The sequence below is a fragment of the Bison bison genome, unplaced genomic scaffold (assembly GCF_000754665.1).
Source record: "Bison bison bison isolate TAMUID 2011002044 unplaced genomic scaffold, Bison_UMD1.0 scf7180017864289, whole genome shotgun sequence".
Taxonomy (NCBI): domain Eukaryota; kingdom Metazoa; phylum Chordata; class Mammalia; order Artiodactyla; family Bovidae; genus Bison; species Bison bison.
In genome coordinates, this window is record NW_011494861.1 from 1,430,185 (window position 1) to 1,447,375 (window position 17,191).

Below are 17,191 nucleotides of genomic sequence, written 5' to 3' on the forward strand. Positions count from 1 at the left end.
CAGTCCTAGGTGTTCTTTGGAAGGAATGATGCTAAAGCTGAAATTCCAGTACTTTGGCCACCTCATGCAAAGAGTTGACTCATTGGAAAAGACTCTGATGCTGGGAGGGATTGGGGGCAGGAGGAGAAGGGGACGACAGAGGATGAGATGGCTGGATGGCATCACCGACTCGATGGACATGAGTCTGAGTGAACTCCAGGAGTTGGTGATGGACAGGGAGGCCTGGCATGCTGCGATTCATGGGGTCGCTCGCAAAGAGTCGGACACGACTGAGCAACTGAACTGAACTAAATGCCCAAATCGAAATTTTGAAGGCCACTCTTGACTCCTTCCTCTGTCTCATCCCCACAGTCAATCTGACCAACTCTACTCCTTAATAAGCTTTCATTTCTAATCATTTCTCTTCAGTCTCCTCATGTCCATCTCTTGCTGTGTATTCTGGTTTGAATCACCACAATCTCTCATCCAGGTCTTTCCTAACTGGCTTTTTCTCGGTTTCCAATTTCATTCCACTCCAACTCTCCACACTGCAGCCACAGTGAGCAAGTCAAAATAAATTTCTGATCATGTCACCGTCTTGACTGTTTGTTGCCACAGAAAAAACACAAAATCTTTAGCATGTCTCAGGCTTTTTTAATGTTCTGGCCCCTTCTATGGTCTCCTGCCTCTTTCTTAGCACATTCTATGTGCCAGTCAGATCACTCTTTTCTATCTCCAGGCCTTCACTTATTAACCTCCCAAATATTTATAATGTACTTACTTTGTTTATTGCTTATGGTTTATCTCCTCCACTACAATGTAAGCTCCAACACAGCAGGGAACTTTGTTTGTTCACTAGTCTAGGTTCAGTACGTAAAACTGTGCCTGGCTCTAACAGGCGCTCAGTAAATAACTGGTGAGTTAACACTCTCATTCTTAGGGCACAGTGCCCCTACCTTTCCTTCTTTTTTTTGGCCACATCACAGGGCATGTGGGATCTTAGTTCCCCTGAAAGGGATCAGACCCTCACCCTTGCATTGGAAGTGCCCAGTCTTAACCACTGGACAGCTAGGGAGTCCCCTGTCTTTTCTTCTTGATTTGGCTAACTCCTTCCAGTTAACCTTTAGATCTCACCTGAAGTATCACTTAGCTTAGAAAGCCCCTCTCCAAATCTGGGTGTACAAATCCTTTCTAGATACTACTCATAACACCTTCCACTCCTACTTTCAAAACATAACATTTTAAATTGTCTGATTATAGACCTCATAGATCTTCTTGTTGTTACTGTTATTAATATATCAATTATTTAAATATATAATAAACATATATAATGATGGGTAATAATATGCACTATTCTTGATAGTATCTTAATTCTCATACTTTGTTTTTACTCATCCTTTTTTTAAATGACATAAATAGTTGATTTACAATGTCGTGTTAGTTTCATGCATATAGCACATAATTCAGTTATATATATATATTTATCTTTTTTTTTTTTCAGATTATTTTTCCTTGTGCTGTGTGCTGTGCTTAGTCGCTCAGTCATGTCTGACTCTTTACAACCCAATGGACTCCTCAGTCCATGGGGATTCTCCAGGCAAGAATACTGGACCAGGTTGCCATGACCTCCTCCAGGGGATCTTCCCAACCCAGGGATCAAACGAAGGTCTCCCGCATTTCCTTATAAGTTACAATAAATTAATTCTTATACTTTTTAAAATACCATCTTGTATCTTACTTACACTTTAATTCTTATAACAACTTTGTGACGCAGGTCTTATCCCCTGCCTTTATAAATAAGGACACGATATCCTCAGGTTCAGCATAGATATTTCAATAAGTATTTGTTGAATGACTCACGGGGAGAACACTGAGTTTCATGTCATTTCTTACAATAAAGTATCACCTGGAGCGCTCTAGTTGGTCCATCTGGAACAACTCTGATGGACAGCATTCCAGAACCAGGCCTCATTTTTTGGTTAATAAATTGTTGTTCAGGTGGAACTGGCCCCAGAAGCTGCATGGAAGTGTCCGGACCAAGAACAACTTCAGCTCCATCAAACAAGCCAGAGAGCCCTCCTTTGGCCTAAAGGACAGAGGAAAGATGCATGAGCAAAGGCAAAGGCACTAACTTTGACAATTTAACATGTCATTTGAAACAAGTCACCAAATTTAAACTCACTTCTGAAGGGTGAAGGTCAACATACAGCAAAACTTGTACTGTTTTTTCAGCCTTAGAGTTGATTAAAAAAAAACAGTAGGCTTACCAGGGCAAGATGGAAACTTATACTGCATGAATTTAGGGAATTCTGGGTAAGATAATTCTACAAATACAGCAGTGTATTAGTTTAGTGAAACTTAGATGAGCATAAAAAATAAAAAAACCAAAAGTCCTGTTTCTTTGAGTGTTCTCCCTAGGGCTGGCTTAAAAATCTGAAACATTCTGAAAATTTAAAAATTATCATCATCACTCAGCTTTCCAATAAAAAGCAAATTCTGAATTGAAAATCTCCTCCAACATGCATATGGCTGGACCATCAAATATCAAAGATGGTGCCTCTTCTAAAATGAAACAGGGAATTGTGAATGTCATTGCCAGTTACTTGGGCCTTTGGAGAAAAGCACCTTCTTGCTACATGCCACAAGTAAAAAAGGAAAGTCTATAGGATGCCCTTGGGAGAGTACACACAGGGCTAGAGAAAATGATAGCAAAAGTGTCTAGATTCCCCCTTGTTAGTTTTTAAACGGTGAGTAATGAGAAGGAAAATTTAAGCTGGGTTTATTGGACAGATTTCAACATGGAGAACCTTTTACGACTGTTTCGGGTTTAGAAGAACGTGCATACAACCTTATAAGGGCAGTGTCAGAAAATGTTTTAATGCCTTCAGTTACTTTATTCAGAATAAGATTGAAACAAGCTTATTTCCCTAACCAAAACACATTCTGCTTTGTTGAATACGTGGTTATAGGGTCACTCACAACCAGAGAAATGATGAAACAGATTCAAGAAACAACAAACACCAGAAAGGGATTTGCAGGGCGGGAGGATGCTCTCAAAGAACTGGAATTACAAGGGCTTTAGAAACAAACCAGAAGTAAAGTCGGGGTCAGACACAGAATCCAACAATTATAACAAGCCTTCTTTTGCCTCTAGAAGTCTGAATTGTATTGCTAATTGAAAATCACAAATCCATTCCAGATGTGTGTTTCATATAAGCAGCTTGTCTTTGATGAAAAAAGCTCAGGGCAATAGAGATAAAGAAAATAAATCTCACCAAACAGCAGTCAGAGGCTCCTTACAGTTTCGCTTACTGCCCTGGAGAACAAGCTCCCATTATGGAAGGACAGCCAGGTTTCCCCCAGGTCAAACACACTAAGACCTAGCCTGGGCCTGATGTTCTAGCGTTTGCCTTTTGGGTAAAACTGAGGCAGAACTGCATACACAGTCACACGTATTGTTCTGCTTTATGCCCAAATCTGTCATATATCTTACCAGTTACCCATCTCAGAGCCATGGTACCATTCTTGGCCTGAAGCCAGAAGGAGAGAAAATCCAAATTCCTGGTAATTTTCCAAACACACATTTGCTTATAAAGTACCCAGGAGTTTTACATGCAGTGAACTGGCTGAGTTGAAGATAGGGGAGATTTGACCAGTAATCTTAATTCTGACATTTGCTACAATTAAATGTTTATTTGGTCACTACTAAGAATGCACAAGTAAACAGAATCTAGAGTTTGCAGAGCACTTGATAATTACTCACCATCTCATAGAACACTTTATAAAAGGCAGTTTTAACTTCACTAAAACAAATCCATCTAACTTATGGTGAGCTTTTAGCTGACATTTTTCTCTCTCTCTTTTTAAAACTTCATAGCTAATTTATCTCATCAAAGGAAAAAAAAAAATCCAGGTAAGCCAAGGGGTGGGGGCAATCACTCAGGGGCAACCGTTCCCAAAACATTTCTTGTATGTCACCTTCAAGAACATTTCCTGGGTAAATACACACAGAGGCACTAAGCTTCATGGTTTTCCTGATTAAAATGAAATAATACATATTTGCTCTACAATTTTTCCCCCCATTCAACAACATCTCATGTATATCCTAAATGAGACTCTGTTTCAAAAAAAAAAAGGCTCAACCACTGCTTGTTGCAACTGAGGATGTCAAAACCTACTGACCTGGACCACCAGCCCATGTAGCCCGCAGGTCAGCTTCCCTTCTCGGAAACTCCAAGTCTGGGTTGTGCTCCGCCTACGGTCAGGCTTCCTAAGCATTAGCGGCTCATATCTGGAAGAAAGGAAAAAGCAATGAGTCCTGTGAATCAAACACTTCAGGTCTGAAGAGAATATCAGGATGATGGTTTTACTCTTCTTGCTTCTAGTATCTTCTGCCCTGGAAATCTAACAGACAGTTTGCTTGAATCCTATGGCAATTAGGTTATCTCTAGATGAGGAAAGAAGAATAAAGTAAAATGGAAAGCAGTGAGGTCAACAAATACAAATACTTAGGGATTCATAATTTAATAAATGCAATATGAGTTTTCTTACTTTCTCACAATGACAAGTTATCATGCAGTTTCATGCAGTATGCAAAGGGTTTTAAAAATATTTTCAAAAATCTTTTCTGTTCTATTTTCAATACTTTATTTTATATTGAGTTTTAACTTGTAAGTCCTATAAAGTCATTTTGGAAGTAAACAAGGTATTACCTGAAAACATACACTGACTACATGGGCAAACTGAGGTATAGGCTAATAATTTATTCAAAGTTAAAAAGATGATTTGAATTCAAGGAGTTAAGTCATAAAAACACATTTGATTATTTTCTTAATAATTTATTTCTGCTTTCATAAGATTTAACAAAGTTCTTAGATTAAAAACCAAATTTTTCCCTTCTAGGGAGCGCTAGTCATGAAATGCCTCCCAAAGTATGGTTGAATTTATGACCATGAGGGGACCCTGTCAACTACAAATTGGTGCTTGCCAAAGGCATCTGGGGCCTCCCTGGTGGCTCAGCAGTAAAGAATCCACCTGCAATGCAAGAGATGTGGGTTCAATCCCTGGGTGAGGAATATCCCCTGGAGGAGGACATGGCAACCCACTCCAATATTCTTGCTGGGAAAACTCCATGGACAGAGGAGCCTGGCGGGCTACAGTCAATGGGGTTGCAGAGTCGGACATGGCTGAAGTGATTGAGCACGTTCACTTCTAGGGAGCAATGGCAGATAGATGTTTGGCTGAAAATAAATTCACTTTTCATAACATATCCTTCTTGTTTGATTTTTTCTTTTAACGTCTCCATGGGCATTTCCATAATAACTTTTAAAAACAAAAAACCCAATACTCATATTTGGAAATAAAATTCTATTGTGGAAGAAAAAGCAAATTCTTATTTCACTTCTAAACTATAGCTTTTGGGTATACATTTCCTCTGAGTCTGAATTTGAAAGCAGTGAACTTGAATCAGAAGCTGCCTAGGAAGTTACCTGTTGTCAGTGACTGCAGCGAGACCAGCTATATCCAAGATGGCAGAGCCCTCGGCGGAGCGGGCGGCCGAGGGCTCACTGGGGTTGTGAGGCACGGAAGAGCCCTCGTGGGCCAGCATGCCTGTTCCAGTCATCCTCCACAGCTGAGAGCGCTTCCCTGGTTCCTGTCGGGCAGAGACAGAAAGAGCCATCACAGCTCTCACATCACAGACACAGCTCCATACAAAGGCTGGATGAGTTCTCAAGGAAGAACTGTACTAAAAAGGACATTTTCCACATTAGATACTAATAAATGCTTAATTCAAACTTGCATTATTGTCAATCCCTAGTTGCAGTTTGGATGAAATCTGCTAAACTCTTTGAAACTTGAATCAAAAAAAAAAAACACCCCAATAATGTAAACTTAAAAATTTTACTTTCTGAGCAAACTAGTGAGTTGAGGTGCAATCTAATTCCCTCCAGTAGCTGTTAACTGCTCTTCCTGATAGTAACCCTCCATGTCCTTATGTGGAAGAGAGATCTAATTATATAAAATATATACAATATTCTCAATACTCGGTCTTTTGTGATGCTCGTGACTGGCAGACAACAAGAATTTACCAGGGCTCTCCCTCATCCCATGTTTATCATGGATGCATACTACATTGAGGGCTTTTCTGGTAGATCAGATGGTAAAGAATCTGCCTGCATGTGTGAAGCCTGGGTTCAACCCCTGGGTTAGGAAGATCCCCTGGAGGAGGGCATGGCAACCCATTTCAGTATTCTTGTCTGGAGAATCCCCATGGACAGAGGAACCTGGTGGGCTACAGTCCATGGGGTCACAAAGAGTCAGACAAGACTGAGCTACTAAGCGATACCTACAACACTGATGGTTTCCAATTCTCAAGTCAACTGCGTTCAGTATTAAGCTGATTATATTAAGAAATTATACTAAATTGTTGCTACTAATTCTAAATATATTTTCTCCTTAGCTATATTTTAGAAACAACACTTGGACTTCCAGGCCAATCCATGAGAAGCAATAATAATAGTAATAATATCTACTGAATATTTACTACGTGTCAACCACTGATTGATCACTGTGATTTACACACAGTCATTCATTTAAACCTCAGAACAATCCAGTGAAGTATATACTGTTATTACCCTGACTTACAAGTGAAGAAGCTAAGTCTCAGTGAGATAAAGAAACTCCAGCTCAGTCACATAACTAGTAGGTGGCGGAGTGAAGGTTTGAATTCCCACAGGGTGAGTGGAGGGATGACATGCTTACCCACTCTGCCATACTACCTTTCTAACAACCCATAGAATTCCATTTCAGTAACACCAAACCATTGAGAAGACTCTTTCTATGGGAATGAATACTCTAGCTAGACCTGTCAGGATCACATTCTGGGTTCCACAAATGCATCCACATGCTGCCTCACACTGGAAAAACAGCTTTTCTGTTACATTCTCCAAAGTAAAAGCTGAGAAAGTAATATGAATGCTGGAGTCGAATGCCAGGATTTGAAACCCAGCTGCCTCACTACTAGCTAAGTGACCGTGGCTCAGTTACTAAATTTCTCAGAGCCTGTCTTTCCTGATTTTTCAAACAGGGATATTAAGCTACCTCTGAGGGTTCTTGTGATAAGTGTACATGCCTGGCACAGGGTAACGTCTCAATAAATGTTGGCAATGTTATCATGATTACATCTCTTTACACAGCACGCTATGTATAGTACCTTAGTTGATCCTTCTCATAAACCTGGGAGATCAATGGGAAAATGAGGCTCAGGAAGGAATGTGAGAAAGCAGATATCACCTTTATGTGGCAAGGCCAGAACTCAAATCTAGAAGATATGACATTCTTTCTACTGTGTGCTACTACCTCCTGCAACTGTGAACACAGATAGAACTCAGCTGCACGTCTCCACCCGCAATCCCCACATGCTTACTTCTCTGTTCACAGTAAGGGAACACATCTATCCAGAGCACCAAAACCACATGGAGCATCTCAGTTTTCCTGGAGGTGTTCCAGATTGGGAATCAAAGCCCAAATGCCCAGGTGGAGTCAAGTTTTCATATATGGATTCTGCTATTGCCTGCCCATATGTACAGGCTCATCATCGTTGGAAACTACCCAAACCTTCATTTAAAAATCTGAGATGCATCATTCTCCTTCCACTTCCCTTCCCCCACCCTCTTCCCATACAGTTTAGTCCTAAAACCTTTTAGGTTTTAGAATAAAGGAGAAGGCTGGCAGACACGTGATGGTGGGTGGGTGTATTGTGGTGGCCCAACCTTGAGTGGGCAAAAACACATGTGGTTGATAATCCACGTCACCGATGGGTTATAATGGGGCTGGGGAGGTGAGCCTAGGATGGGTTGTGAGGTGAGGTGGGTACTCCTGCGAAGGGTAGGGGCTGGTAGGGGAGTTGCCTAGAATGTGGAGAGCAGAGCCCATGCCAGGTAATAAGGTGCATCCACACAGGGGAGGGGCAGGGCCACAACTGTGGTTAAAGAGCATGGGTTACATTCAGGGCAACTGATCAAATTAAGTACATTCTTAGTACTGGACAAGGGAGTCACAAATATGAAAAGGGAAAAAATTACAATGAGCTTTGTGATGCTAGACTGGAATCAGAACTATCAGTGTGAAAGGCTGGTTTTTAATATACAGAGAAAGAGAAACCTGTTTAATATATAAATACACACATAAGATATATGTATGCATACACACATATGTTATGCACATACTAAGATATTTATGTGCCTGTGTGTGCATATACATGTCGTGTATGCATACAACCCCTAGGTCTGTCCCTTGAGAGGGCCTGGGATCAGTGACACAACAGCAACAAGGGCACCACTGGACGTATCTTAAGTTTCTAAATTCCATTCTCTGATAAAAAAGGATCAGGGTTCCTTACTGCTAAGTCACTTCAGTCGTGTCTGACTCTGTGTGACCCCATAGACGGCAGCCCACCAGGCTTCCCTGTCCCTGGGATTCTCCAGGCAAGAACACTGGAGTGGGTTGCCATTTCCTTCTCCAATGCATGGAAGTGAAAAGTGAAAGTGAAGTCGCTCAGTTGTGTCCGACTCTAGCAACCCCATGGACTGCAGCCTACCAGGCTCCTCCATCCATGGGATTTTCTAGGCAAAAGTAGTGGAGTGGGGTGCCATTGCCTTCTCCACAGGGTTCCTTCAAGAAGTAGCAAATTCCAGGAATGCTGCAGGGAAAGTATAAAATGAGCCCCAAATAACTTGCTGTGTCACAAAGTATGACAGTGCTCAAGGAACGAGGGGGGCACTGTGTCAAAGGACACAAGGTTAAAGGCACTCCCACTGGCCAAACAGGAGAACTGAGGGTAAAAATAAATCCTAACACTAACAGAAAACACACTGAATAAGACAGGAAGCCATGGTGACACACATAAAGCTGTGCCCAAACTGTGCCCTCAAACTCCTTGCAAACCCCTTATGCTGAAGACGTGACCCTCAGCTGTGATGAAAATGGGGCCTCTAGGTAATAATTACGTTTAGATGAGGTCATGACGGTGGGGGTCTCCTGTCAAGATCAGTGCCCTTAGACACCAAAGGACTTGCTTTCCCCTCTCCCCTCGCCCCTGCCCAGTACTTCTCTGCCATTTGAGGATAGAGTGAGAAGGCAGCAGTCTACAAACCAGGAAGAGAGCTCTCTACAGGAACCGAACTGGCCAGCACCCTGATCTCAGACCTCCCAGCCTCCAGAAGAACTGTGAGAAATAAATTCCCATCATTTATAGTGTCCTGTTTGGAAGATCAAGCTAAAACACATGCATGCATACGTACATACATAGGAAACCTGATGAGGAACAGTATATTTACAGAGTCTCAAAGTACCTCTCGAAAGTATTTATATTTACTAAATACAAGGAAAAAGAAAAACTTTCTTCACAGTTGAGAAGACTGGCAGACACCACCTTAATCAAGTGTTAACATTAAAATCACCAGCAACAGGACTCCACTTCTACAGAATTTCTGCCAAGTTTCCTGCAAATTTGAGACACTTTCAAAATAAAAAGTAAAAAAACAAAAACCTAAGATGTCAACCTCCTACTCCTGGTTTCTAATTTAAATGCACAGATCCATTTCCTAGCACCTACTCAAAGAACTATCTAGTCTTAGATGTCAATGTAACTCACTTATCACCTGCCCTCTCACTTACCAGTTTTCATCTTCATCAAGTAAAATAACAAACGTTAAAGTGTATAAATTACAATTTTTATTTAAAATACTTTTGCTATTTAATTTAAAAATTTTGGTTTTGTTTACTTAACAGTCACGTAGGCCTTGGAAATAACCAGTATATTCATGATTCATGTTTTCTGATCACATCTGTGATCATATCCCACTTGAAAAATCATCTTTCTCCTGAGTTGACTTTCATTCACTCTATCATCCTCATCAATGTCAACTTCTTTGAAGGTCATCTGAATCACCTCCAAGGACTCTTCCCCATTTCCCCCCCCCCCAATTCCTTGATTTCTGTCAGACTTTTATTTTTAAATTACGACCTTTCAAAATTTCCTTTTTCAAAATTTTCAATAGAAGAAAATTGTTTACTTTCAATTACTACATCTCATGGTCTCTTTTTGTTGTTGTTGTTGTTGTTCAGTTGCTAAGTCGTGCCTGACTCTTTGTAATGCCATGGACTGCAACACGCCAAGCTTCCCTGTCCTTCACTATCTCCCAGAGTTTGCTTAAATTTATGTCCATTGAGTCAGTGATGCTATCTAACCATCTCATCCTCTGTCGCCCTTTTCTCCTTTGCCTTCAATCTTTCCCAGCATCCGGGTCTTTTCAAATGAATCAGTTCTTCGCATCCAGTGGCCAAAGTATTGGAGCTTCAGCTTCAGCATCAGTCCTTCCAGTGAATATTCATGGTTGATTTCCTTTAGGATTGACTGGTGTGATCTCCTTGAAGTTCAAGGGACTCTCAAAGAGTCTTCTCCAGCACCAAAATTTGAAAGCATCAATTCTTCAGCACTCAGCCTTTTTTATGGCCCGATACTCACATCCATACATGACTACTGGAAAAACCATGGTTTTGACTATACGAACCTTTGTCAGCAAAGTGATGTCTGTGCTTTTAAAGGCTCTGTCTAGGTTTGTCATAGCTTTCCTTTCAAGGAGCAAGAGTCTTTTAATTTGATGGCTGCAGTCACTATCTGCAGTGATTTTGGAGCCCACGAAAAGAAAATCTGTCACTGCTTCCACTTTTTCCCCTTTTATTTGCCATGAAGTGATGGGACTGAACACTATATCTTAATTTTTTGAATGCTGAGTTTTAAGCCAGCTTTTCTACTCTCCTCTTTCACCCTCATCAGGAGTCTCTTTAGTTCCTTTTCACTTTCTACCATTAGAGTAGTAACATTTGCATATCTAAAGTTGTTGATATTTCTCCTTGCAATCTTGATTCCAGCTTGTGATTCATCCAGCCTGGCATTTCACATGATGTACTCTGCATGAGTACATAAACAAACAGAGTGACAATACACAGCCTTGTCTTACTCCATTCCCAATTTGGAACCAGTCCATTGTTCCATGTAAGGTTCTAACTTTTGCTTCTTAACTTGCATACAGGTTTCTCAAGACACAGGTAAGGTGGTCTGGTATTCCCATTCTCTAAGAATTTTCCACAGTTTGTTGTGATCCCTGGTGGCTCAGATGGTAAAGAATCAGCCTGCAATGAGGAGACCTGGGTTCGATCCCTGGGTTGGGAAGATCCCCTGGAGGAGGGCAAGGCAACCCATTTCAGTATTCTTGCTTGGAGAATTCCCATGGACAGAAGAGCCTGGTGGGCTACAGTCCATGGGGTTGTGAAGAGTGGGACACGACTGAGTGACTAAGCACACAGCACATACAGTCAAAGGCTTTCATGTAGTCAATGAAGCAGAAATAGATGTTTTTCTGGAATTACCTTGCTTTCTCTATGATCCAATGAATGTTGGCAATTTGATCTCTGGTTCCTCTGACTTTTCTAAACCCAGCTTGTACATCTGGAAGTTCTTGATTCACATAGTCCTGAAGCCTAGCTTGAAAGATTTTGAGTATTACCTTACTAGCATGTGAAATGAGCACAACTGTACAGTAGATTAAACATCCTCTGGCACATGCTCTGTTTACTCATCACCATTCCCAAGTCTTACTTTTAAATGTATCTAACAGTCTTATATAATAGAGTATGATAACATTTTAAGCAAATTTGAATTATGTGACACTCAAATGGTGTGATATAGAAATACATGTAGAAGTACTGGGCTTCCCTAGTGGCTTAGATAGGTAAGGAATCTGAGAAGTACTGGTAGACTGATAGATGGATGAATCTTAGAAACATCAGGATAAGTGAAAGAAGTTCCTCATTAAAGACCACTCACATGGAAGTCCAGAAGAGGGGAGTCTACAGTGACAGAAAGTGGATTAATGATTGCCTAGGGCTGGGAAATAAAGGGAATGTGCATGTGATACCTAAAGGATATAGAGTTCTTTTCTGAGTGATGAAAATGTTCTAAAATCGACTGTGGTTATAGTTTTACATACTGTGGATATATTAAAACACACTGAACTATATATTTGAAGTGGGAGATTTGTATGGTGTATGAATTATGTATCAATAAAGTTGTTGAAAAATATAAAACTGAATTAAAAATCCATGTGTTAAAGTTTCATTTGATGTGCAAAACGTGAAATAACTTGAATCTCTCCGCCCTCTCCCCGTCATTAAAGATGTGAGAAGAGTTGTACAACCTCAGAGCCAAATGAGTCACCAACCAGCTGCACGACCTACAGCCACAGCTGACGCTGCTTCAGGTGATAAAGGCACATTCTCCGGCAGTATGAGGCCCACTTACATGGTGAACACACTTCCTGTCAGGGTTATTTCTGGATTATATAACTTACATTATGCAAAATTTTCTGGAACACACTCCTTGGGTGAGTGTGTTTCAAATAGTTAGTGATCTCCTTCCTCTTACAGTGATTTTCTGCACCTCTGTTCTCAAACAATGTTCATTTTGAAGCCTCAACTATTTCTTTCTAGTCCTTTTGTCAGCCACAATATTTCTGGTCAGAGTTTATTCTTTCTCTCAATATCTAGATCTAATAGCATAAACATTTTCCTAAACTGGAAAAGAATGTTGCCATAAATAGGGAAAAAACTGTCATTGTGATCACTTTTCCATTGAGTTCAGGGAAAAGTAGATTAGGGGAGTGTTACAACAGAAAAAAAGTAAGGAAAATGACAAATCACAAATTTGGAAAAGAAAAAAAAAAATTCAAGAACTGAGTTCCCCAAGAAGGTATCAAAGATGAGAGGGACTTAGGATTCCTAGAGTAGGCATCGCAGGACAGAGGGGAGAACCCCAACTGGAGCTGTCAGGACACCCAAGTTCTACCCTGAGCCCAGGCCTCAGTCTCCACCTGCTCATCTGCAAAAGGAAGGGATGGGCCAGGCGGCCTATCTCTTATTCTAACTTTTATTCTAACTCTTTTATTCTAAACTCAAAGTTCTGGGCTCTCTTACCTTCTTCTTTAAAATGACTCTCTGCGTCTTTGGTGAGACATCCAAAACGAGCTCGGCACAAGTAACGGCTTTGTTGGAAGTCACAGGCCGTCCTGTCCCCTCCTGTAAACTAGAACTGAAAAAACAGTAACAGTCACGATACACACACACCCTCCCCAACCCCCCACACATGTATTCAAGTATTTATAAGCAGATGCCTAAACCTCCACTACACAGAAAACTTTTTTTTTAATCATGGAAGAAAAAATTTGACTCAAGCTGAAGAAAGATAAAGGTTGTGCTGTTCTCCTGCATAGTTCAAAGACTCATTTGTCAGAAGATATATATAAAAGTGAAATTCTGACATAAAAGGATGACTATATATTTTTAGAGGGAAAAAAAAAAAAGCAAAAACCAATCCAGACATTCCAAAGGTCCAAGAATTGGCTCTACTGTTTGCCAGGAAGATGATCAGCGTTACTGCATCCTCATATCTTAGCAAGAAATCAGAAGTTCCTTTAGGATGAAAAGAAAACAAAGGGTTCATAATCGCCTCCTCCAATTCTACCCTGTTGTGTTTCTCTGGGCTTAAGAATCCTAAGTTTTATGGAATTGCTGCAGCCTAGACTATGGTTTTTCCAGTAGTCATGTATGGATGTGAGAGTTGGACTGTGAAGAAAGCTGAGCACCAAAGAATTGATGCTTTTAAACTGTGGTGTTGGAGAAGACTCTTGAGAGTCCCTTGGACTGCAAGGAGATCCAACCAGTCTGATCTAAAGATCAGTCCTGGGTGTTCTTTGGAGGGAATTATGCTAAAGCTGAAACTCCAGTACTTTGGCTACCTGATGCGAAGAGTTGACTCATTGGAAAAGACTCTGATGCTGGGAGGGATTGGGGGCAGGAGGAGGAGGGAACGACAGAGGATGAGATGGCTGGATGGCATCACCAACTAACTCGATGGACATGAGTTTGAGTGAACTCCGGGAGTTGGTGATGGACAGGGAGGCTTAGCGTGCTGCGATTCATGGGGTCGCAAAGAGTTGGACACGACTGAGCGACTGAACTGAACTGAACTAACTATATTTTAGGGTATTTTGATGAGATTTTATTTAAATTAGTCTCCTATTTCCATTAATCTCTATCATTAAAAAGGGACTGAAAAATTCAGTTAAAAATTAGCTTTTATGATATCAAAAGCACAAGTAAATAAAAAAGTTGATTTCAACAAAATTAAAAACTTTTATCCTTCCAAAAGACATTACCAAGAAAGTAAAAACACAACCCACAGAATAGAAGATAGTTGCAAATCATGTATCTGATATGGGATCTGCACCCATATTACATAAGGAGCTGTAAAATTCAAGAATAAAAAGGCAAAAAAAAAAAAAAAAAGTCAAATGTAAAAATGGGACAAGGATTTGAACAGATATTTCCCCAAAGATATACAAATGAGGAATTCCCTGGTAGTCCAGCAGTTAGGACACAGATCTTTCACTGCTATGGCCCAAGTGGCCAGGGTTTGATCCCTAGTGGGGGAACTCAGATTCACAAGCTATGTAGCATGGAAAAAAAATAGATATACAACTGACCAATAAGCACATGATAAGATCTTCAATATCATTAGCTAGTATAGAAATGCAAATGAAAACCACACTGAGATACCACTACCACTACTTAGATACTACTACTTAGTAGAATTGTTAAAATAAAAAAAAAAGTGGAAAACAAGCATTGCGGAAAATGTAGAAGAAACAAAACCCTTACACATTGCTGGCAGGAATATAAAATGATTCAGCTGCTGTGGAAAACAGTACAGCAGTTCCTCAAAAGGTAAACAAAGAACTACCACAGAACCCAGAAATTCCACCCCAAGCAAGGTATACACACAAAAGAATTAAAACAAGTACTTAAATACATGTACAGGCATGTTGATTGCAGCACTGTTCATAATAGCAAAAAAGTAGGGACAACACAAATGCCATCAAAGGAAGAATGAACAAAGAGAATGTGGTATAGACGTACAATGGAATATTTACTCAGCCATAACAGGAACGAAAAGTGACCCATGCTACAATGTGGGTGAACCTTAAAAACATTATGCTAAGTGAAATAAGTCAGTCACACAAGGTCAGATATTTTATGATAATTTATGTGAAATATCTGGAATAGGTAAATCCTTAGGACAAGAATGCAGATCTGTGATTTTCAGGGCCTGGAAGAAAAGGTTTACTGGGCAGTAACTATTTAGGGTTTGGAGTGATGGAACTGTCTTGGAATTAGAGGTGGTAGCTGTACATCATGAATACATTAAATGCCACCAAACTCATCGCTTTAACAAATGGTTAATTTAACAGTTTATGAACTTCACCTCAATTCAAAAAAAAAATCCTAGTCTCTTTTCTCATCATTTAGTTCTCAAAGATGCAAAGAAATAGGATTCACTACACTCCAAAATATAGTTCAACCTCTCAGCACACTAGATTCCCAGAAACTTCTCTTTTTATCTATTCATATCTGCTCAACCTGTGACATTCCTAAGTCTCCACTAGGATTCTTCAGTTAAAGACCTTAGTAACTACTGGAACATAAGGAAGTATGGAGAAAAACATGCATAGCAACCAGATTAAGGACTGGTTTTTCAGGCACTAAAACCTTATCAAAGCAAACATGCCCATTCATATCATTATTAGTGAAATCTGGGGTCTAAGCAAATGAAAGAGATGTTGCACAGACTCAGACATTTTCTTGGGGGCCTCAGGCACGTATAAAAATATTTCATAAGCAAAACTATTCAGGACATTTTGGAAATAAATACAACTTTAAATGTACTGTTCACCAGGTGACTTATATTTCGAATGCTAAAGATTCGGGTATTTTCCCAGTTTCTTTATGGATCAACTTTAAAACGGGCCCTGTGATTAGCACAAAACAACTGTATGTATGTGTGGGGGAATGACTACTCTTGAAAGCCTAATATTCTGAATCTCTATGTACCTATCAATGTATCAATCTAACAGAATTAGAACAAGCTGACTATTCCCTGCTTTTTTTTCTTCTAAATACAACTAACTAATCAGACAAACAATGAAGATCATAAGATCATAATTCTGAGCCAACTGTAATTGCTGTCAAGTTGAACTCCTCTGCTTGCCTTTGCTAATGCTAAGTCGCTTCAGTCGTGTCCGACTCTGTGCGACCCCACAGACCGCAGCCCACCAGGCTCCGCCATCACTGGGATTCTCCAGGCAAGAATACTGGAGTGGGTTGCCATTTCCTTCTCCAATGAATGAAAGAGAAAAGTGAAAGTGAAGTCTCTCAGTCGTGTCCGACTCTTAGCGACCCCATGGACTGCAGCCTACCAGGCTCCTCTGTCTATGGATTTTCCAGGCAAGAGTACTGGAGTGGGATGCCATTGCCTTCTCCGTGCTTGCCTTTAGGTGACTATTAAGAAGACCCTGAAGTGTTAATCAGTGTTCTCAAAGGGAGAGGAGGATCAGAACAGTGATTCGGGTAATTATGGATGAAGATTCAGTTCAGTTCAGTTGCTCAGTCGTGTCTGACTCTTTACAACCCATGAATCGTAGCACACCAGGCCTCCCTGTCCATCACCAACTCCCGGAGTTCACTCAGTCTCATGTCCATCGAGTCGGTGATGCCATCCAGCCATCTCATCCTCTGTCGTCCCCTTCTCCTCCTGCCCCCAATCCCTCCCAGCATCGGGGTCTTTTCCAATGAATCAATTCTTCGCATGAGGTGGCCAAAGTACTGGAGTTTCAGCTTTAGCATCACTCCTTCCAATAAACACCCAGGACTGATCTCCTTCAGAATGGACAGGTTGGATCTCCTTGCAGTCCAAGGGACTCTCAAGAGTCTTCTCCAACACCACAGTTCAAAAGCATCAATTCTTCGGCGCTCAGCCTTCTTCACAGTCCAACTCTCACACCCGTACATGACCACAGGAAAAACCATGGTCTTGACTAGATGGACCTTTGTTGGCAAAGTAATGTCTCTGCTTTTTAATATGCTATACAGAGACATTATTTTGCCAACAAAGGTTCGTCTAGTCAAGGCCATGGTTTTTCCTGTGGTCATGTACGGGTGTGAGAGTTGGACTGTGAAGAAGGCTGAGCGCCGAAGAATTGATGCTTTTGAACTGTGGTGTTGGAGAAGATTCTTGAGAGTCCCTTGGACTGCAAGG

General features: G+C 40.7%; 1 protein-coding gene across 1 annotated transcript in view; it reads right to left on the bottom strand.

The window, feature by feature from the left end:
- VPS13D (vacuolar protein sorting 13 homolog D (S. cerevisiae)) overlaps positions 1–17,191 on the bottom strand; it is a 274,572-nt gene that overhangs the window by 122,027 nt on the left and 135,354 nt on the right. The window contains exons 57-60 of the mRNA XM_010850181.1: positions 13,015–13,129; positions 5,469–5,632; positions 4,162–4,270; positions 1,868–2,065 (exon numbers count right to left, since the gene is read on the bottom strand). Coding sequence (XP_010848483.1) covers positions 1,868–2,065; positions 4,162–4,270; positions 5,469–5,632; positions 13,015–13,129 — 586 coding nt within the window. The remainder of the gene's footprint in view (positions 1–1,867; positions 2,066–4,161; positions 4,271–5,468; positions 5,633–13,014; positions 13,130–17,191) is intronic.